Below are 24377 nucleotides of genomic sequence, written 5' to 3' on the forward strand. Positions count from 1 at the left end.
TCAAAAAGAGAGAGAATGTATTGTAAAGTGTGTAGCACTTTAAGTCCAAATACTATTCCTTTGAGAGCCCTTTGTTTAGTCTATTTTAAGCACCGGATGCAAAGGGAACACACAAGTGCTAACATGTTTGCCACAGCTTCAGAGATGCGGCATCAAGTATACTCTGCTCATAAAGAAGGTAGAAAAACAGTCTCAAAGACCGTTTTCACTATTCCAATTCTGTACTTGATGGCTGTATTTACTACTTCCTTTAAAAGAACACAAATCTTTTCCTCTTTAACCTGAAGTAGTAAAATTAATACTTGTATTGCTAAGGGCTGCTTTGTACAGACTATTTACACAGTCGCTTGTGAAGTGCAGCACAAATTTGTGTTCGGGGGTTGTGCGGGTTGCTTTTGCTTTTACAAGTATATCTTGTTGGTTCCCTGGCTTGTATTCTTTTAGCAAAATAAATATAAATGTCCCACTTAAGAATATGTACATGATTTTCATGTTTATGTACGTGGGTTGGCTTTGAAACAGCTCGGATGGGTCATCTTGCCTGCACAAAAATGTTTCTCTCACAAAACACAGCTGCTTTTTTTCTGAGACATGGTTGCCCAATTTACTCTTAATTAGCCGTTTTCTAGCTGGGCTACTTGTATTCCAGGTAGTTGTAAAAATGGGTTAGGGAACAGAAGCAATAGCTCCAAAGGTTCATCTTCAGACCAGTGTCCCTAAGCAAATGCCCACTTGCCCAATACATGGCCCAGCTTTAAAAGCAGCATCAAGAACATAAGCTGTAAAAGTCAAGAGATGTGGGATGTAGCTGTTTGTCAAACCTTAGAAGAAGTCTCACCCTCATTGTACTGATGCCTTTGAAATACAAAAGGAACCTTTATCATTAAGAGAACATTAGGTATAAATATTGTTTGTAATGATTCCAAACCCCCCCCCCATGAAACCTGGATTTCATCTAATGCTAGCTCACATGTATGTGTAATGGGATTTTTGCCTGAACAAATAACATGTAGTGTTTAATTTTTGAAAAGTATGAACACCATCTGCTTCCCACAGAACGAAACAGAGATTCCCACAAACATGCAGAAACTAGCTCCAAAAGCTAGCCTGCTGGCAGGAAATCATGAATATAATTTCTAAATAGCCAGCCAACCAAGGCATTGGCATTTTTACATAATTGTTATAAGGGGTGGGAACCCAGGTGACAATCAAAGGCACACTAGTCCTTCCAACAGCAGTAAGACAACAAAAGGCCTTATTTCAGACCAAAGAGGCAGAATGTGCACTGCTGAATACATCATATCTCTTATATCATAGAGTTGGAAGAGACCCTGAGGAACATCTAGTCCAACTCCATAATACATCATTATTCGTTTGTAATTAATATTTGTACAGTGGTACCTTGGGTTACATACACTTCAGGTTACATACGCTTCAGGTTACAGACTCCGCTAACCCAGAAATATTACCTCGGGTTAAGAACTTTGCTTCAGGATGAGAACAGAAATCGTGCTCCTGCGGCGTGGCAGCAGCAGGAGGCCCCATTAGCTAAGGTGATGCTTCAGGTTAAGAACAGTTTCAGTTTAAAAATGGACCTCTAGAACGAATTAAGTACTTAACCTGAGGTACCACTGTGTAGCAATGTGGAATGTAAGAAATAGACAAAATGAATTGAGCTTGTGTTTGGATGGTTGTTGTTTTTTTGTTGTTATTTAAGCTAGTCAACTCAGTTGCAGGAAAAACCTGTGCTCAAGTAAATGCTGCAAAAAGTAATACAAATTATAATTATGATCAACATTGATCAACATGTTAAAACGACATACAATTTAGCATCACTGTACTTTGATCCTTGATGCATGTTTTCGCAACATTTCAAAGACTACACTTGCTAGATAGTAACTCCCACTGAGAAAAACTTTGAGGAGTTATTTGAAACTATGAATTGTGCCAACACTTATTTATGAAATAGTGTCCTAACACCCTGAATTGAATAAGATGTGAAGACACGAGAAATTTCAGTTGTGAAATTATGTTATCTATGTATGTCCTAGTATTGTTTCTCAAGGTGTGCAGTACAACATCTTGCTAACGTGGACACACAATGGGCTGTGGAACTTTTCCAAGAGAGCCAGTGTGGTGTAGTGGTTAAGAGCGGTAGCTCGTAATCTGGGGATCCGGGTTCGCGTCTCTGCTCCTCCACATGCAGCTGCTGGGTGACCTTGGGCCAGTCACACTTCTTTGAAGTCTCTCAGCCCCACTCACCTCACAGAGTGTTTGTTGTAGGGGAGGAAGGGAAAGGAGAATGTTAGCCGCTTGGAGACTCCTTAAAGGGAGTGAAAGGCGGGATATCAAATCCAAACTCCTCCTCCTCTTCTTCTTCTTCTTCTTCTTCTTCAACTGTCCTTCAACTTTCTTTGATTACTCTACTGAGTAATGACTTTTGTAGTTTTTTGTAATGTATTTTATCCTCCAGTAACCTTTGGGTGTTAAGAAATAAAGATGCAGAGTTGTCCATAGTGAGTTTTCAATGTGCTGTATTATCCTAATATTTATATTTTATTGTGCAAAAGGCATTTATACTAGACAGAACAAAGTTTAGAATCCACTGTTTTATTGTGCCAGCATGTTATAAGTTTGGCTGATATTTTGTCTATGATAAACACAAACCTGAACCAGAGAAAGTCTATTATACTCAAAGGGGATTTGCTGAAACAAGTGCATTTTGGATTGTTTACAGGACTGTTCCACAGTTGTATCTGTGATTTATCTTCCACTAAAGGCAAGAGGTTTGACAACAACTAGAAAACATTATATCAAACTTAATGTTCCTTTAGCACAATTGATCAGTGTGTGGTTGCTGTGAAAAAGGTAAATTCCATGTTAGGGATTGTTAGGAAAGGTACTGAAAATAAAGCTAAGAGTATAACGCCTTTACAACAAATAGTGTGGCCACAGTTAGAATACTGTGTACTGCTCTGGTTGTCATATCTCAAAAAGTATATTGTAGATCTGTGAAAGGTCCAGGGGGAAAAATCAGCCAAAATGATCAGGTGGATAGATCGACTCCCTTAAGAGAAAGGGTTACAACATATGGGGATTTTAGTGTTGAAAAAAGTTGACAAGGGAGGAATGTGACAGAGGTTCATAATATTATGCACGATGTAAATAAACTGGTTAGAGAAACTTGTTTTTCCTCCCTCTCTCATAATACTAGAATGTGGGGTCATCCAATCACAGCAGGAGAGATAGACAAAAATAAATACTTCCTACCTAAATAAATCCACTGGTCCCATCACCTCCTGGCAAATAGAAGGGGAAGAAATGGAGGCAGTGAGAGATTTTACTTTCTTGGGCTCCATGATCACTGCAGATGGTGACAGCAGTCACGAAATTAAAAGACGCCTGCTTCTTGAGAGAAAAGCAATGACAAACCTAGACAGCATCTTAAAAAGCAGAGACATCACCTTGCTGGCAGTTCGAATCCCTGCGGCGGGGTGCGCTCCCGCTGCTCGGTCCCAGCGCCTGCCAACCTAGCAGTTCGAAAGCACCTCCGGGTGCAAGTAGATAAATAGGGACCGCTTACCAGCGGGAAGGTAAACGGCGTTTCCGTGTGCGGCTCTGGCTCGCCAGAGCAGCGATGTCACGCTGGCCACGTGACCCGGAAGTGTCTCCGGACAGCGCTGGCCCCTGGCCTCTTAAGTGAGATGGGCGCACAACCCCAGAGTCTGTCAAGACTGGCCCGTACGGGCAGGGGTACCTTTACCTTTACCTTTTTATGGTTTTCCCAGTAGTGATGTATGGAAGTGGGAGCTGGACCATAAAGAAGGCTGATCGCCAAAGAATTGATGCTTTTGAATTATGGTGATGAAGAAGACTCTTGAGAGTCCCATAGACTGCAAAATGATCAATCCTATCCATTCTTAAGGAAATCAGCCCTGAGTGCTCACTGGAAGGTCAAATTCTGAAGATGAGGCTCCAATACTTTGGCCACCACATGAGAAGAGAAGACTCCCTGGAAAAGACCTTGATGTTGGGAAAGATTGAGGGCACAAGGAGAATGGGACAACAGAGGAAGAGATGGTTGGACAGTGTTCTCAAAGCTACTAACATGAGTTTGACCAAAGTGCAGGAGGCAGTGGAAGACAGAAGTGTCTGGCGTGCTCTGGTCCATGGCATCACGAAGAGTCTGACATGACTAAACACCTCCTAAATAAGTGCTTCCTACCACAGGATGTGGTGATTACCACCAATCTGGATAGCTTTAAAGGTGGATTAGACAAATTCTTGAAGAATAGGTCCATGAATAAGCTACCAGTCCCGATGCCTCTGAATACTAAGGAACAGTGGGAAAGGGCTAATGACCTCACCTTTCTGGTTGGACACTGTGAGAAACAGGCTGCTGGACTAAATGGGCATTATGTCTGATCCAGAGGCCCACCCTTCTTACAAAATAGTCAAAGAAAGAAATTAATGAACAAAAATTACTTTTTCAACCATTACTTCAGCTGAGTTTGCGATATGACAAGAGCCCTTCTTAACTTTCAGAAATGGTAAAAAGACTGGTATCAAGGTAGAATGCTAGGAAGATTGGAATTACAGTTATCCCTAAATAGATGCAAAGGATGTGATCTGAACTGCCATAAATCCACATTCACAACACAAATGGCACATTTTGTCCCATTTTCACCGAACTCTAAAATTTCATGATAGAGTGGTACCTTGGGTTAAGTACTTAATTCGTTCCGGAGGTCCGTTCTTAACCTGAAACTGTTCTTAACCTGAAGCACCACTTTAGCTAATGGGGCCTCCTGCTGCCACCGGAGCACGATTTCTGTTCTTATCCTGAAGCAAAGTTCTTAACCCGAGGTACTATTTCTGGGTTAGCGGAGTCTGTAACCTGAAGCGTATGTACCCTGAAGTGTATGTAACCTGAGGTACCACTGTACTAAGAAGGCACAAGAACTAAGACAATTCACCATCTGAATCTGCATCATACCACCGTGTAATATCACCTGTAGGCCACTCATGTTTCTCTGGGTACTCAGAGATAGGCATGGAGTATATCTTCCTGACATTATATCTCAAACACACATGGTTTGCTTTTCTCTGACTGCATTCATACCCAAAAGATACAAAAATCATAATGATGTAAAGGGAGAGCTCTCGGAAGCTCAAAGCCTTAGCTTGTGAGTGAGGGATGACCTATTTTTAAGGAGGAAAAAAAACCAGCTGGTTTGAGTTTCAACAAAGGGTCTTTCTTTCTCAGTTATGCTTTCTTCATGCTTACTGTTTTATTCATAATACAGAAAAAATAAAACATATGTTAAAGCAGTTTAGGATCATTTCACATATTATACTCAGTGGGAAAGATAGCTTAGTATGTATGGTGGGCAAACCATGATGGACTCAGGTTTGCTACTGAGTGTACCTCTGGCAGCCTCCCTCATATGTATTATACATGCCTGCAAACATGTGATATTAGCATTTTCCAATATTTTAAGAAAAGGGTAACATGTGAAGCTGCCTTTAATGGCATCCTGTTTGTGTTATGTGGCAACTTTCATTTCTGTGTTTCTGGGAAGATAGGGACATCAGTAAGCTAATGTAAAATACAATAGGCTTCCAAGATACAGATCTACATTTTATGTTTCAGAACAATGTAGATATGAATATGTTTCAGAAGAACAGCAACAACTATTGACTGCAATTCTATGTACAGGATTGTATCTACTGAGATTATCATAGTCTAGTCAAAACCTTCCCATAAAGTGCTTTTCACAGATTTTGAGTAAGTCCATATTTGTCAAAGATGGACCAATAAGTTTGCTCATAGACCTACCTTGTAAAAGAATGGGTTTTTTTTAAGGTTCAAGTTGTGTTCTCCATGGAAGAAAACTTGAATAAATTATGCCTTGCTCCTGTCCTTCTAGCAAGCTGGTTAATTGCATTTGTTTCCTATATCTCCAAACAGCCTGGTACATTAATTACATTCTGTAACACCAGGCTCCTGTGATTCACTCTGTCACTTCCACTGAGCACTTTAATTGTATTCCTTCTAGCTACCTACAATTTTAAACACTGGCTAATAACTACATTTCTGCAGCCTGATGCTTTCAGGTTTTATGTACATTTCCAACGTGACTTATGTGAACCACAATGCTTTGTAAAAAAAAAAAAATTGAAACTGCAGGGCACATTACGTGATACACTCAGTATACAACTTGTGAACCAATACTTACATATTCTCAATTCCCAGCTTTTAGCAAGGTTCTCTGTTGCCTCCTGTGTTGCTAAGGGTGTGGTGGGTGGGAGGGAGAGAGGGAGGTATGGGTAGCACACAACTGCATGCAATAATTGTAGGTAATACAATATCACTCTGTTTACAAGAGTGGCCCCTCGTTGATATGGATACCATGTTTTTAGCACCAGCTTCCTGCTGGAACTAAGTTTAGTCCCAGATCCTGCCCATATCCAGCATCAACCAGTAAATTAAGCTAGAGTCCAAACCCCGCCCCCCAAAGACACCTCTGTAAAAATATAATGCCAAACCTCCAAATTAAGACAATAGCCAAAGAGATCTGGTACCATATCAAGCCTCCCCACCACCAGTGCTCACATAAAGACTCAGCATGATTGTCCATGTAAACAGTTTGTGCGCACAAAATACTATGATGCATGTTGCACATTTGAAGTAAAACATATACAGTATATATGTATTCATAGCCAATGGTGTCCCTGCTCTGTTAAAATTATACCTTCTAACCATAGACAGTACAAACATCATTCCTTTGATTTTTCTCAATTTCCTTCATTTCAAACACTGAAATCAACAATGTGTTCTTAGCTCTTAAATATCAACATGAAATTCCCTGCAACGTGCTTCTAGGTTAAATGACGAGGTCTTGGTTTTACTTTAGGGAGGGCTAAGCAAGCTGAACAAAAGACAAACCCCTATACAAGGGAGACTGCCTTTACAGAAGGGGAGACACCTACAGCACCTGTTCAAATTCCCCATTGTCTTTAAACAGTGGAAGCCTAGCTTCTCCCTGTGGCAGAAGCTGGCTGTGAGATTCTGCTGTACTGGGAGGCTTCCACAGACACGACCCTCTTTCACACTCCCTACTTTGTATACTTTCCACCTGACACATCTCACAGGCATAGTTATTTCACACCTTTTAGCGCATTCCACACATTACTGCATTTTTCTGCGTGCATTGCTTACAAATGGAGCAGCGAGAACCTCACGGTAGTAAATTTCCCATTCACCTCTCTTGAATCAGAAGCACAATTACCCCATTTAATCAGTCGATTTTCCACCTAAAAAGTTCAGCATGGGGTAAAAATAGAGCAACAGAAATCTGTTGGTGCGTCGAGATTTACCAGTGCAGCTGATTTCAATCTCCCTCTCTCTCTCATACACACACACACTTTACAGCTTATGATAACTATTTTCCTACTAAGTTAGCAAAGAAGATTTGCTTTATTAATAGCATGTTCATATCCATCCCTTCCTTCCATCGTTCCATAGCCCATGCACATTATACAGGATTTCGAGCCCCAAAATATAAAGCGTGCTCTGCTCCAAAGAAATGACAGTAAAACACAACACTTTAACTTACCATCAACTTGAAAAGAGACAAATCCAAGCAGCAGGAGTGGCGTCAGCAGCCCCATTTTAACATATTCAAAGGCAATCCAATTCCAGGGAGAGGGAGAAAAAAAATAGAGGGGGGGGAGTAGTCCCAAAAGTTGAGATTCTCCTACAACCTAAGGATACGTGGAAGGAGCCCGGAGAGCAGCGACGAGAAAGAGGCTTGAATGGGACACTTTGAGCTCCATGCAGATTAGCAGCGCGAGGGGGAGAGCGAGGGAGGAAGAGGGGGCACCGCTCCCGGCTCGGCGCGCTGGCTCCGCTTCCGAAATTCCCACCAATCCAGCGGAGGCAGAGGAATTGTTCAAGTGTGGCTAAGACTCTCCATTGCAATCCAGAGCCCGGGGATTTCTTCGGCAGACGAGAGAGACTTTGAAAGCAGATACGTTTCCTAGAAAGTGCGTCCCCTCCCGCCGCCACCACCTCGCTCAAAGTTCTCGGCGCTCTGAGGAAAAGGCGGAGAAGGAGGGAGCGAAATCATGGGCTTGGCTTAACTCTCCTGCTTCTCATTTTCTTCCTCTTCCAACCCCAACCCCCCACCTCCTCAAAATCACTTCAAGCTGCGGAGTTGCTTCCCTTAACTTCCATAAGAGGGACGCCTGAGCAACATCTTGGCGCGCGAGCTCCTTCCTTCCTCCACAGCACCCCCTCAAAAAAATTAAAAATTAAAAAAAGACAACCCAGCCACCCCTACCCTCAGCGCGGGAAGAAACTGCTTGAGGAGAATAAACTCCCAACGTGCCGCTGGGGCTGGAGGAAAGAGCGAGTGGCGGTGGGCACGGTTGTTGCTGCTGGCTGAGGCGGCCGCCGCTGCCGTGTAAACGCGCGCGGCGGTGAGCGAGGGCGGGGGGGGGGGGAGGTGTCGCTCCCACTACGGAGGGAGTCGAGCGAGGCGGGAAGCGGCAGGCGCGGCGGGGTGTGCGCGCGCGCGCGAGGGAGAGGAGGGGAGAGAGCTCAGCACCCTCCTGCTGGAGCTCGCCCGGGCGGCCTCCCCACAGCCTGGGCTCGTTCTGCTGCTGCTGTTGCTGTTGCTGCTCTTCGTAGAGCAAACACGGAGGGGGGGGGGGGAGGAGAGCCGGAATTGGAAGAGCTGGGGTGTGGATTAAAGCACTGTAAAACACCACACCCACTCTCATGTTCCCCTCAGGGATCGCGGTGGGAGGGGGGGGAGAGAGAGAGACAGACACACATAGTGTGAGGCAACTGAAGGATTGAAGAGAAGAACGGGGGGGAGGGCACTGCTTCTCTGCCCCCCTCTCGCCCATCCCATTTCTCTCCCAAACCCCCTTTTCCCCCTTTACTGTTGGCTATAGGTAACATTAACATGATTGCTTCTCACTGCTTCTCATTTAATGGGCAGGTAATTTTCTCGACGAGCGATTTCATGGAAGTCTCTTCCCTAATTATTCAGTCTTCCTCGCCTCTTCTCTCTCTCTCTCTCTGTCACAGGGAGGCCTTTGAAAGAAGACGGCAATTTCAACCTCTTCTTCTCACTTAGCTTTCATGTGCTGGTACTTTCTAAAAAAGGGAGGTGCAGGAAGGCGATCATATTGCCTAATTCCAGGTGTGTAGTGATACGCAGCTGCTGCTTAGTATGGAGAGAACTATGACATTCTGCACATGTTCAAAGACCCCTTCTCCCGGATTATGGCCTAATATTTGTAGTTGCTTAAAGCCTGCCCAGCCACTCAGGAGGGCCACAGATGGCTAACAAAAAAAAGGTACCAACTCCTTTTAAAAGGAAAATGCAGGCAAGTCAGCATTGCCTTATGCAAATACAAGTTACAGTGGTACCTCAAGTTACAAACGCTTCAGGTTACAAACGCTTCAGGTTACAAACTCCGCTAACCTAGAAGAGTTACCTCGAGTTGAGAACTTTGCCCCAGGATGAGAACAGAAATCGTGTGCCAACAGCACAGCGGCAGCAAGACACCCCATTAGCGAAAGCACACCTCTAGTTAAGAACAGTTTCAGGTTAAGAACGGACCTCTGGAACGGAATTAGGTTCATAACTAGAGGTACCGCTGTATACTTATTTACGCACACAAATTCCAGTATATATAGTCAGACCTACTCGTGTATATAGTCCAGTGTATACACTGTATAGTACAGTGTATACACTACTTCCAGTGTACAGTATATAGTCAGACCTACTCTAATACAAGATTGCAGTTAGATTCCACAATTCTGCCGCAAGCTGTGCTCTGTATATTATATGACGGGTGTGCAACCAATTTATGCAACCCTCCTTCCAGTATAAACATGCCACATTGTGACTGCCTGGAACATGTTTATACATGCAGATGCCCTATACCATATATGTGCACAGATCATATGCAAGATTAAGGCCACAATTCTATGCATCTTTTTATGGGGAATAAGGCTCACTGAACACAGCGAGTCTTCCAAGTAAGCATGAGTAGGACTGAGCTATCAGCTCAGTTCTTATTTGCACTGCCCTTGTGCATTGTGGCTTTCAAAATTGGGTTGAATTATTTATGTATACATATACACAGGTTACATGTATGTATCTACTTATCAACATTGGGATTTTGTAGGATACCACTGTGGTAAGGGGGGAAGCCCCCCCCCAATGTAATTTCTGTTCCAGGATGACCACCCTATCCCACCTTGCTACCTGACAGAACTTATGGTGAGGTCTTGTACAAACAAAACATCATATTCCCAAACTAGTTTGAAATGTGCATTCTACCAAGAATGCAAATTGAGCAGAATTCTAGTTTCTGCATTTGTGAAAGCAATGATGTGATCAACTCTGCACATTCAGAAGAGTACATGCATGGAATTGACATAGAAGCCATTCACAAGCTCTTCAAGCAACTCTCTTGCACACAGTAACTGTGGTTGCAACCCTTTCCTCATGTTTATGGAATGGTAAGGTAACCCGAACATGAGGAGCCCTTCTTCTGTGTTTTGCATTGTGCATAAATTAGCTGTAGTAAATTGGGGTCAACCATGTGTGTTTGTTTTGTTTGTTCTCTGTTTTCCTGACCTTTCATTTTTCGTGTTTTGACTAAAACAAAACACAAAACACAACACAGAATATCACATCAGTATTTTATAAACAACTCCGTGCTCTTCATTTCAACCTACCTAATTCCTTAAGCTCTTAAAAAGAACACCTTTACCACCTTCTTTCTAAACTGCTGAAGCCCTTACAATGTATGCAATCCAGGAAGAAGATAGAGTATATGGGGTCTCTCATGAGGTAAAAGGATGTCTACAGCAAGGGGTGTGGAGAGAGAGTTTTCCCTTTTCAGTTCAGCTAGGAGGAAATATATATATATATTCTGTGTGCAGGGGTGTTGGGGGAAAAGCATAACAAGGGAAGACAAATGAGACTGCACAAACTGAAGAATAAGCATAAAGAGGGTGATCAAGTAAAGGAATAGCTGCATCAAAGGTGTATGTCTGAATACTTGCAATATCTTTAGTGTATAAAGTGCAGCTGAGGCTGTGAGTGATCACAAGAGTAGCTACTAGCTATTTGATGTTAGCACTGATGATTAGACAGGGGGTTAGAGGAATATACACAGGTCTGTAAGCCAAAAGCAATGTTAGATGGTGAATCTTTAGTTCCCCCTACTGGAATATAACAGGAAACAGCTGTTCTTGGTTTGTTATATAGCTAATCTTTTGTGTTTTGTTAAGACCACTTGTTTTGAACTTCCAACCTATTTCTCAAACACTGCTTGAAGTTGAAACATGTGCATTTTGCTCATTATTCTTATTGATCGCTCAGAATTATTTAACATTGTTTTGCAGCCCATTGCAGTGTGTTTCTTAGAACTGAGTTAAATGGAATTTGCTCCCAGTAAATTTACTTGTAGCAAATCTAGGCTTTTAAAATTGTTGAATAAAAATTGTGGCTGAGGTTTTTGTTTTGTTTTTTGGTTTCTGATTTTCATAGCAGGTTGTTTGTGTTGTTCTATGTATAGTGCCTTTGAGAGAATGCCTTCTAATTTTTTTAAAAAATACTTGCCAGTGTATTGAAATCATACACAATATACTGCACTTTGTGTATTTTATACAAATTACCTAAGTATAACATTTTAAAATAATATGAGTATGATTAGCATCCATATGGGAACTAAGTATAGATAATCAGCAAACTCAAATAAGCAAGATCCAGAAATGTTGTCCCCCCCCCCCAAATATTCTTTTCAGGTCAAATATATTTAATATTATTTGTTCTTTTATTAAATTACACTGGATCTGTTAATGAAAGATTTAGACAAATTGCAACCTAGATTTGCAGCAATAACTATACAACAGCTATAGAAAGTGATATTGTAGATATATTTACAATATAATTCTTTCCATTTGCCTTCTCTATACAAGTTAGTCAATGTTTGCATAGCTGTACGACAGCTCCAAGCTTGTTTTATGTAAAACAGGAAACAATATTATTCTCTTTTCAAAATATGCCCCACAGATAAATATATTTCTAATACATTTCTAACAGATTTTTTCATATAGGAGGCTATAATTAAGGATAATGAGGTGAGGTGATCAAAATAGCCCTCTTTGTTCATGTTTTTATGAATTAGCAATTCTGGCATATGCATAACAGAATGTGAAATATTAAGCAATATTTCTCTTGGATAGTAGACATTTCAAGGATTTAATATATGTGACAATTACTGCTTGTTTATTAATGTGCATTTTATAAAATGCTTATGTAATTAAATAGCACCTTTGAACTTTTCAAATATGTTAAAAGTACTTAGGATTGTATTCATTGTATGTCTTACTTAGAATAAACTGATTGAAATTAATAGATATGGCTAGCTTAGGTCATTAATTCCAATGGGTCTTTTTGAGTAAAATGTAATTCAAAACAATCCTTAGTATAGCTTCTACTTTGAAGAACACAAAAGCTATGATATGCACATCAATGTTGTGTTGCACAGACTTTGCAATTCAGCATAGTGGTACAATTTGCACATCAGTGTAAACGGATATAGACTAAACAGAGAACCCATTACAAGCATGTGGACGATGAACACCTCAGCAGCATATGTTAGGGGTGTCCTGGTTTTTACTTTTTGAAATATGGCAACCCTAGCATTTGTACAAGAAGTTTGCAGAATGGAATCAAAAGGCATAGCTTTTTTAACCATTTCTTGAAAATAGTCCTGTAATCACACTGATTTCATTTGGACGTACTTAAAATTATGAATCATTGAAAGCAGTGAGACTTCCTGGATATGACACTCTAGCCTAAATGCTCTTGCCCCTAACTGCAGATATAGAGAAATTATATTGTGAGTGATGCACATGCTCAGAGACATTTCTTGTCATTTTTACTTCACATGACTCAAGAGCTAAGTGCTGCTATGAAAAGAGATTCCCATTTACTTATTACATCTGTAACTCACCTTTCCTCTAAGGAACTGAGGTTTTACTTCCTGTGTTATTATCAACTGTGAGGTAGGATATATGGAGAGGCTGTGATTGGCCCAAGCCTACCCCAGTGAGCTTTATGGTTGCTAAGCGGTAAGCAAAGTCAAAAGTAGACAGAAATTCAGTGGTAAGCAAAGTCAAAAGTAGACAGAAATACTGGACTAGGTTTTGTGAAATGATACGTAAGTTCTGTTATTCGTAGTTCTTCCCATGTAAAACAATTAAGCTCCTGTATGTCACTGTTGCTTTCATAGCTATATTTTGCAGCCATATATTTGTTCACTTCATTTTAAGATTCCTTAGTGGTAATTCCTTAATTCCTAAGTTTATTGCCCAAGTGCTCTTCCATGAAGTTCCTGATTTATGAAGATGTCAGTTCATATGAATTCTTCCTACAATGCAGTTGCAATTCTAACAGCATTAGAGCTGCTGCTCTGCCTCTACTAGTGGACTGAATGCTCCCATCAAGCTATGGTTCTTTTTTCCAATATAATGCTGTCAACACTATTGTCATCAGTTATACATATCAGTGGATTATTAACAATATTATTTGTAGGACTTCTGTATTAGTTTTGTCTGAGAATGGCCTTGTCTCACTTCAGCAATAGAATTACATTTTGCATTGTCTCCAGAAATGCTTTCAAATTAGAATCGATGTGTTGGCCATACAATTTTTCACTGCCACTGTAATTCGGTTTGCTGCCTAAATTTTTTATATGACTTTATGATTTATCTTTTAAAAACTGTGATACTAAAAACAAGTGAAGGGAGAAATACTGTGTACCATGATTTGAACAAAACGTTTATTCTTCATGCAGGATACACAATTTATTTTCTATAGTAATATTTTTTATATTTGGCAGACAGGCAGATCCATGAGAGACTAGCCTGTTATATGTGTATGTTTAAGCTATTTGGCTTTTCTTTTTTAAAAAAGCAGTCTAGGATAATCAAAGATTGTCAGTTATGGAGTAGTGAGATTATGAGTCCTCAAATTTTGTGAGTCTCAGTTGCCCACAGCTGTAAATAAAGTGTAAAAGGAGAAGGGGTGTATGAAACCGGGTGTGTGTTTGTATAGGAGGTAACTCAGTGTTAATGTATTAGCTAGTAAACCCAGTGAAGCTTCTAGGCAAGATGGACATGCAGGGTATCTATTTAGTTTAAAAGGCAATGTGCAGCTTAATTGAGAAATGTTTGTGTATAGCACCGTGGTAGCCAAATCTTTATAAAGTTTTATTTGGAAGTTACTCATTCTGACTGTAGCAGTCAAATTTACTACCATGGGAGGATATTTGGAATTGGATGAAAGCATAAAATGCTTTGTAAGTCTTATCTTACTTATCTTCACACAATGACCAATAAGACTGTGGTTTTCAAGTAACTTTCTTAAGGTTATCCACTAAGTCTGTAGCTGATAAGGGAGTTGAACCCATGTTGCCTGGGTGTGACCAATGAGGTCTGGCAATAGACAGATTTTTGAATTTGATTCAACAATGTGCCACCAGATTTTATTGGCTTCCAGGACGGGTCCTCAAGTTATATTTTCATACAGTGATACAAAGCACATGCCTCTCATCAAATCTGAAGGGCATGCATCTGTAAACCAAGATGTAACCCTTTTAAATACTCAGAAGTAAGAACTGTGAAAGGGTTGGCATTCTCAAAGGGCAGATCATCTTGTAAGAAACACGCTTAATTTTACATATGTAAGTCCTTGACTTGAGGGAGAGGTACATTATCAGTCCACTGGTACTGTGGTGAAAAATGTCCTTCAGTTAAGAATTAGTTCAGAACTTTCACAGAAGTAAGCTACATTCTGGAAACATGATAGTCAATGATGCCAAGAACAGCTAGCAAGATGCTGTTCTGGACGCATAAAGTCTCACAGCTTGAGGGGAAGCCTGCAATGTCATACATCCTAGAGCACCTGACTTGGAAATAAAAAAAGAACAGCAATCAGCCAGGTGGAGCAATCCAGTAAATTAAATTAACATTAAGATGAATCAAGGAAGCTACGCTGACTTCTGAAGGGAGATGAGATTTAAAGTTCTCTTAGCTGTTTGAAAATAAATGTATAAATTATGCTTGCTTAATTTCACAAATGGAAAAAATACCTCTTTGTTAATTACTGTTAAAATTAAAGAAACAAATCATTGAAGTAATCAGGAAGCCTATAACTATTTAAATGTAGGAAATTTCATTGCAAAATGTACAATATATTTATTTCTCAGTGAGAAAAACACTAAAGGGGTTTTATTGTAATTTATTTATTACCTTTCATTTATATCCTTGGATGCCCTGTACTGTATTGACAAAAAAACCTGTATTGAGGCAGAGACAAGTATAGTGTCCAGATCAAGGGAACTAATAGTACTGCTTGATTCTGCCTTGATTAGACCCCACCTGAAGTACTGTGGCCAGTTCTGGGCACCACGGTTTAAGAAGGGTATTGATAAGCTGGAACATATTCAAAGGAGGAAGAACAAGATGATAAAAGGGCCTGGAAACCAAGCCTTATGAGGAACAATTGAGGGAGTTGGATATGTCTAGCCTGGAGAAAAGAAGACTGAGAGGTTATATGATAGCCATCTTCAAATATCTTCCAGATGACAGCTCTTTAAAGATGCAGCAAGCTTAGATCCCTTCCAGTCAGGATTAAGGCACCACCATGGGACTGAAACTGCCTTGGTCATGCTGGTTGGTGATCTGTGGCAGGTTAGCGACAGAGGTAAAAGCTGTTTTCTGGTTCTGCTGGATCTCTGACTAGAGGTAGCCTACTCAGATGGGTGGGATATAAAAAATTAATAACAACAATAGCAGTGCTCTGGGTAGGACCTGAATCACTGAATTCAAATTACAAGAAAAGAGATCCAACTAAACATTTGGAAGACTTGTTTGACAATGGAACAGAATACCTCAGTACATGGCTGGCTCTCCTTCATTCAAGGTTTTTAAACATAGGTTAGATCTGTCAGCAATTATTTAGCTATGATTCCTGTATTGCAAGTATTTGGGTTATATAACCCTTTGTGTCCTTTCCAACACTGCAATTCTATGATTATGGGTGGAGTTGTTCAGTTTTGCTCCATGTCTAAGTATTGTTGCAAAATTAGTTCCTTATTTAAAAAGTATTTACTTTCCTTGCAATATACCATCTAACATCTGTGCAGACATTACTAGAAACACTGGATCTTAATAAAGGTGGAAGCAGATCTGCAAACTGAAGGACTGGTTTCATGGAGGAGGCTGGAGGCCTGTCCATCATGCTGGCCAAGGCAGAATAGAGTGGTACTATTACTTCCCCTGATCTGGACACTACTTCTGTTGATACAGCCTAGAATTGCATTAGCTATTTTGCTGCTGCATTTCACTGTTGACTCAGGTTAAGTTTGTTGTCAACTAAGACCCCTAGATCCTTTTCACATGTACACTTGTCAAGCCAGGTGTCCCCTAGCCTTTATTTGTGCATCTGATTACTTCTGCCTAATTGCAGAATCTTACATTTGTCCCTGTTGAAACTCATTTTTATTAGTTTTGGCCTAGTTCTTGAGTTTGTTAAGATCACATCTTTTGCAGTATCAGCTACCACTCCCAGTTTGGTATCATCTGCAAATTTGATGAGCATCCCCTCTATTCCTTCATCCAAGTAATTCATAATGCACATACCAGCTTTTCCTGGAACATATTTCAGGAAAAAAGCTGATAACTGTGAACTTATCTTTTGTCTTGTAACTCACACACTCTTGTTACTTCTGCTACAAATTTCCTTCTTCTGTAGATTGACAGTCATGCCATGGAAAGGGCAATATGAGCAGTTCCACAAAACTTGGATGCAGGGCGAATACCATCTGGGTTTGCAGAGCTGTCAGGCAGTGGTGGAAGATGCAGTCAGATTCTTGGCGTGGCACTGCTGCTCAGCACAGATTATCCCCTATTTGCTTCCTATAGCATGTTAAGTGGGAGCTCATTTCCTGCTATCCACTGCTACTGTGGCTCCTGCATTCTCAAAGAGAAAGGATGTTTTAACTCCTGGGGCCTAGAAGTTCCATTATCATTCCTTTATCTTTGCCAGCCCTTACAGGCTACCAGTTACCTTATTTCTGGGAAATGATGAAGTCACTGGAGGGGAGTCTGGCCTTTGGCAGCAGCTGGACTGTGACTTCTGGTGAGTGTGCATGTTTTCCATCTCTTTGAGCTGGTGAGTAATGCGGCCAGGAGCCAAGTTTCTAGAACTGGACAAGGCTTTATGCTAGTTCTTGTATTAGTACTGCCAGGCAGAAGCTTCCTCTTTTTGGTGGCCCCACACAATAATTGCATTTAGTACATTTGTCGACCGCCCAGTCAATAAAGTCATCTGGCCAGTTTCTCACAGAGTTCAAATTAAGCATTTAAAATGTTTCTTTAAAAAAATTCATTGTCTAAAAACCAGCACAGGCAGCATAAGAACATTTAAAACCCAGCAGAAACAATCTGTTCCAAGGGCAATTAAAAAGAGAGAGAAAAGGTCCTAAAAGTCCTAGGAGAATAAACAAAAAAGTATTGGTGTTGAAAGGATCTTAATGTAGGTGCCAAACTAGCCTTATTAGGGAGGGCATGCCATAATTGGGGGAATTGTTCACCATGCAGATCACCCTGTTGGGTTGAGAGTCTCCACAGCAGCCTTGTAGGTTTGAATGATAGCTGGCATTTGCATGGAGACTATCCATTCAAGCAACTTTATACATTATTATGGCTACCATGTGGAGCTACTTCCAGAGGCTTCTGTTGTAAGATCGTCTTCATTTCTTCTGTCTCTTCTATGGAAGTCTGCCTACTTTTCTGCTTCCCCCCCTCAACACCCATGCAAACAAACTCTGATATATAGACCAAAAAAAACAAAAACTTTGCAACATCTATGTGTCTGATAGGCTTGCTTAAAGAAAAAATGTTTTAAGGAAGTGCTGAAAAGTGAAGGCACCTGCCTGATGTCAATAGGCAGTGAATTCCAAAGTGCTGCCATGTTAAAATATCAATTTCTCACAGATGCAGAATGACTATCATGTGGCACCTGTAACTGTGTCTGTGGCTTAGATTGAAGTGGCTGAGTGGACACATTGGGAATAAGGGGATCCCACAAGTATTACTGAAGGAGTTCATAGTTTACATATAATGAACATGGGCATAGCCAGGATTTATTGTGGGGGCAGGCTTTATGTTAGGGGAGGCAGAACTGAGTATCTGTGACACAACTGGTCAGTCAGTTAAGTATTTTTATCTATTTACTTGATTGGGGGACAGTTGCCCCCTTGCAACCCCCCCCCCCCACATCCTTGTTCAAGAAAGCAGAGGCATATGTTTGTAAAGTACAATATAATGTGTTGCATACCGCAGTTATGAGATTTTATATAACAAATGTTTACATTTGAATCCTGAAACACCGAAACTAACATTTCTTGTTAGTTTTGTCGCTTTGCCTTTGTATTACAAAGGGAAACAGGACTTAAAGGGCTGCTTAATAGTCTGGACCCATTGAGTGATTCAGGAGGAACCCTGTCACATGCACTTCAGGAACTTAAAGGAAGTGAGGAATATATTCTTCAGTGGCAAATGAATGCTTTAAGGGAATGCATGTCAATAAATCTGTAATTAGATATCTTTTAATACTTTTTATTGGGAGCCACTGCAATATTTCTAACTGTTAAATGCAGCAGTTCACATTGATCTGCACTTTTTAAAAATGTCAAAATGCAGTCACAGTGTCTACCGTAATATTCTGTAATGTTTCACTGAATTATTATTTAACAGTCTCACCTAAATAATATCACATTCTGTAAGTGTTGTTTATGTGTGGTTAGGTAAGTAGACTTATTGCTTGATAATATGAAGCCAATTGTCACCATTTATCATTTGATAAACAATTACAAGCCAATGTAGTTAGATTCAGACTAGGAGTAAGCCCCATTGAATTCAGTGAGACTCGTTTCTGCATAAAAATGTTTAGGATTCTGCATAAACATGGCTAAGTAAATGTAGCTAAAAAGTTACTAAACAGCATCTCAACATCTGACTCATATTATGAATGTTTTAAATGTTAAGAATGCTATGCTCATCAAAAGCTGTTCCTACCATGTTACAACATTGGAGTATCTATGTTCCCCTGAAGATTGTGTGAAGATTGCATACTATGTTTCTGTATGGCAAGAAAAGTGATTCACTATATTTAAGAACACATCACTTTACTTGGATATATCCCACTGTACCAAGTTAAAAACAAAAAGTTAGAAACATGGACTTATCCTGCATACTGTTTGTGAAAAGTGTCTATATTCTGATCACTTTTCTAAAAACAGATCTTTCATCAAAAATTCAAATCTTACTGGAGCAGATTGATCTCTTTCTCAACATTCCAGGAAATGTATTCATTTCTACTCCTACAAGCCAATCTTTTAAAATATGTATAATTGATCATAATATTTCAAGAAAATGCTTATTTAAGCTATATCACTATGCAAAAGTAGACATTGTTCTTTGTTTACCCGTCATAAATAGCCATAAGGTAAAATTATTAAGAAGCAGTTGCAGTGAAAGGTAAAATAAGCCTCACTAGTTTCAGAGGTGCTCCAAAGCTCGAAGTAATTCCCAACATTTGCTTAATATTTCATGATTAAGTCATCAAAAAAACGTAGAGCTGGGAACCATTGCAGATAATACTCTTGTAGTCACCTTGACTTGTTAAATTTAAATTTGACAGTACTTGCCCTAGCACTTAGTTTGCTTTTTTTTGCACTTAGCACTTAATTAAGCTAAAAAGTTATATGCAGCTGGTGTGACACAGGAAAAAAGGGTCTGAATATAAATTAGTGATGGGAAGTATGTGTGTACAAGAAGACCATCTCACACTTGCTGTATTACAGCTATGCCATTCCTATATAGAAAAACCAAAACCTTCAAACCAAAACCCCCATATGTATCCCAAGGAGTTGGTCAACGTGTGGGGTTCTGGAATGTTGAAATGTACAACTCAGTACCATGGTAAATTGACCAAATCTGGCAAAGAGTAACACAACCACTTCAAGGAAGCAGGAAATAGGAGTCAAAGTTCTTGCCGGCCTCTCCACCTTTTTCTATATGCCAAACCATCAACTTTTTGAAATGACTGGTGCAGAGAATAGACTGATGCTACAGTATATTGGTGAACACATCTATGCATACACAAACACAAGCATCTATATTGACTAGAGGATGGATATGCAATCTCAATGTGATACTGGCAGTGGATTCCATACAATGATATTACCTTAAATTGTACTATTAAAGACCATAAGAAGAGCCTGCTCGACCCATCTAGCCCAGCAACCTGTTCTCCTAGTGGCAAACCAGATGCCTATAGGAAGCCTGCAACCAGGAACTGTGTGCAGCAGCACTGTTCTCTTCGGCAGTTTCCAGCAAGTGGCATGCAAAAGCATACTGCCTTTGACAGTGGAGGTAAGACAAAGCCTTAAGGTTTAATGGTCACTGGTAGCCTCATCCTCCATGAATTTATCTAATTTTATGTTAAATGTGGCCATCACAGACTTTTGTGGGAACAAATTCCATAGTTAAACTATGTGCTGTGTGCAGGGGCATAGCTAGCTGCTCTGGCACCCGGAGTGGCGGGGGTGGGGTGAGCCGCCCAGGGCGAGCGGCCCGGGGGGCGCCGCAACAAGCTGCCCACGGCATCAGCCTGGCGTGCACAAGCCCCATGCCGTTTTGGGCAATGCAGGACCCCAAGCTGCTGTGGCACTCCCAGGAGAGATGCGTGGCTCGGGTGCGCTGCAGGCGAGGCTTTGCGGTAAGTGCCACCCCTGGAGTGTGCCATTTTGTCACCCCCTTAGGGATGACACCCGGGCTGGACTGCACCCCCCTTTCTGTGCCCGGTGTGAAGAAGTACTTTCTTTGGTTTGTTCTGAATCTTTCAACACTGAGTTTCATGGGATAACGGAGTACTAATGATATGAAAGAGAGAGAGAAAACATTTTCATTTTCTCCATGGCATTCATCATTTCATACACTTCTATCATGTTACCCCTTACTTGCCTTTCCTCTAAACAGACTTTCCAGCATTTGATACCTTTAATCACAAACAAACACCCTTCCTGTCCCCTTGCCTTGCTGTTCTTTGAGATTTTTTTTTTGGGGGGGGTATACGATACAATTTTTATGTAACCCCAAGTACGAGATCATTTTTAGTAAACTCAACAATTACAAGATTATTTTATGAAACCCTTTAACTAAAAACAAGCAACCCCATTTCATATGTCAGTGTTGTATTGATTAGAGTCTCTCTTTTTTTAGCTGAACTATGTTAGCAGTGATGAAAATTACAAGAGGAAAGTGAAAGTAATTAACAGTTTCAGTGAAATCTCTAGAGGACATACTTACCATTTGTTCTGACAGACAGAAGTATATGACAATGCATGAAGACTGTCTCTCTCTACTCTAGAGGTGATGTCTGTAGAATAAAATTAAGGTGAAGCAGTGAGACTGTTAAGCAACAGGAATAATGCTGTATTTTAAACAGTAAAGAATCTTGTGGCACTCTAAAGACTAATGAATGTACTGTGGCATGAGTTTTTATAGTGTAGAGTCCACATCTTCAGATATAAGATAACTTCATCTTGTAACTAATGGATGTTCCTGGGGGCAATTTGAGAACCACCTCCTCCCATGCCAGTCATCCACTTGTTCCTATCTGGTGGAGAGGCCCTTCTCTGTGTTCCACTTATGGTAAAAGCTGTTGTCTGTTACTAGAGAGAGTGGATATACCCAAGTTGCTTCATGAGGTTTGGCTGGCACCATTTCACTGTATTCTGATGCCTGGTGAAGACCTTTCCATTCCCTTAGGCTTTTGTCAGGTATATAATATTTTGATTGGAGTGATGTTTCTATCTCTCATGCCTGGTTCTATTGCATTTTATTGATGCTGTGGTTTTGTGAATTTGTAATTTTAATTAGTGTAAGCTACCTTGAGTGATGTGCAGACATCAGGGTGAAATGTCCTTATAAACAATTATACTATATTAATTGTTAGTCTTTCAAGATGTCACAACTTTCTTTGTTGTTTTTGGTACAACAGAGTAACATGGCTATTCCTCTGGAAATTGCTGTGTTTGTGAAGATTGTGTTGTGAAGAGACAGGAGTATGGTGGCCAGATTCAATGGTATAGAGCACACATCATTTTGTTCACTACTGAGGCATAAAGTTTAATTACACACACACACACACACACACACACACACACACCATCTGACTGGGTTGCCCCAGCCACCCTGGGCAGTTTCCAACAATGCTATACTGGTTTTTGCACAACTGAATGAGAATTATGATGTGAGAGCAGACAAATAGAAGCTTTGCCTTCCTAACATAGATAAAGAATGTGGTAGTCATCTGAGTATTACTCAGAATAGACCCACTAAGATTAATGAATCATAGTAATGGCCGTTGCTTTTAATGGTCCACCCAAGTGATCTACATTTAAAGAAAACTCAGCTGAAGATTATTTAGAGTTGGTACCTTCTGCCACAACAATGAAATAGGATTTATAAGTCAGAATGCATTTCACAACTGTAAATATGCTATAAGTAATACATACTGGGGAATGTATGGCAGGACCACATATTTCAGGAATTTAGGAGATTATTATGGAAAATAATAATTGACATATTGTAGGCTCAGAAAGGAAATGAAGCAGATTTTATTGGGTATTCTTCCTGGCTATCAATAAAGTACACTTTTAAACTATAAATTTATTCTCAGTGGCAACAATTGCTTATGCCAGCTATTGTAAATCAAATTTGGTATTGCATCATAAGAAATATCTGATAAGATGTGACATGCAGTGGAAATGGATAAATAACATTATTCTAGATGAGAGTATAGAAGAATGTAAAGTTTGTCAATATTTTCTGTATATTGGGTTTGTATTGATGATATTTTTAAAATCAATATGATTATAATATATTATTTATTTATTTAATTTCTATTCCACACTTTTCCCCAAGAGAGTCCATGTATAGTAAGTATACTTTATAAATTGTGAGTTATGAAAGTGTACTTAGTATTTAATAAAACAAATATAGTAAAAAAAAAATTAAAAGCATAGTGGGCATTTTAAATATAGCAAAAAATAAAATAGTGGGCTTTTTAGCTAGTCAATGCCATCTATTAGCTAAAAACATGGCTTTTTTGTTTTTGTTTTTGCTACTGCCAGCACAACACATTTAAACATATTGTGTGACAAATGTCCGTAGAAAATATTATTTGGTAATTTTAATTGCAATTTCAGTACTAAAATAAAATTATAATGTTTCATAATGTGGACAACTCTCTACACATTTTATAAGAGAGTTTCCACATGCAGTGGTAGTCCATTTTAATATGCATCGCAGTACCTGGAATCCCTTGGTTTAAGATGGCATTTCTAGTGTGGTTTGAAATAGTTCCACAGTCCTATCACTTTCTTCTTATTAATTGAATATATAGGCTGCTTTTCCATTTAGAGGCCCTCTAAACAGTTTATAACATCTTACTTAATTGACATTTCTCCTAGACGCAACATTATCCATAAGGAAAACCTTTATGCAGACATATATTTTTGCATTGTTCTCTCACTCCCATGACAGAAAAGTCAGCATTTTCTGTAGCAAAATCCATGAGCATTAAAAAGAGGGGGGAAAGTTGGCAAACACATAAATGAAATCTACAAAGTACATTTTCAAAGCAGAGGTCCTAACCTCTAGCTGCCATTGATTAAGTGAGAACTGCTGAGGTAAAGCACTATGGAATACTTTGAAAATACAGATGAATAGAGCTGTCCAGTTAAAGAAACAAAAGGGTTAGTGTGAGCTAAATCAGTACTTCTCCATCCCCCAACCCAATAGTATCTAGATTGAAAGAAATCTGTGCTATTAATAATGTAATTTGCATGACACATTCATGTAAGCAAGAAAGCTTGTCAGGATATTTAATGATAACTCATTGAGCCATTTGTCATTCAGTGAGGTTTCTTGAATCAACAGGCTTTCTACTTAAAATACAACACACTCACCAAACGTTCCTGGTTATCAGGAGTTTGCTGCACAAAATTTGGCAGTTTTATTTAAATATTTGTTGTTGCTTTTCTTTGCTTTACACACACAGAGACACAGTTACTGGAGAATAATAGTCTCCATTATATTCAGCATAGAATGGTTTTTCGGGCAGTAGGTCCTAGAAAATACGCATGCCCAAGTTTGCTAAATTCCATGTACCTGTCTGTGGGACGGAACTAGAAATGCTTAC

The 24377-nt window shown here is 39.9% G+C and overlaps 1 protein-coding gene and 1 long non-coding RNA gene across 22 annotated transcripts in view; both read right to left on the reverse strand.

Annotated features, from left to right (window-relative positions):
* The window catches only part of ROBO2 (roundabout guidance receptor 2), an 815523-nt gene that overhangs the window by 430349 nt on the left and 360797 nt on the right, over positions 1-24377 (reverse strand). For 2 of the 21 annotated variants that reach the window (XM_079974755.1, XM_079974754.1), the window contains exon 1: positions 7620-8645. The exons of 17 other annotated variants lie outside the window; for them this stretch is intronic. In XM_079974755.1, the coding sequence (XP_079830881.1) occupies positions 7620-7674 (55 nt within the window). In that variant the 5' untranslated portion in view covers positions 7675-8645. Of the gene's footprint in view, positions 1-7619; positions 8646-24377 lie in introns of those variants that run through there. 2 more of the 21 variants (XM_079974743.1, XM_079974747.1) reach the window with 2 other exon arrangements.
* On the reverse strand, positions 8984-13091 carry LOC307215352. Its single transcript, XR_013838475.1, has 2 exons — positions 13054-13091; positions 8984-9169 (listed from the first exon to the last, which is right to left on the reverse strand). It is a non-coding gene; the product is annotated as an uncharacterized lncRNA (long non-coding RNA).

The sequence above is a fragment of the Podarcis cretensis genome (assembly GCF_951804945.1).
Source record: "Podarcis cretensis genome assembly, chromosome: 4".
NCBI lineage: Eukaryota > Metazoa > Chordata > Lepidosauria > Squamata > Lacertidae > Podarcis > Podarcis cretensis.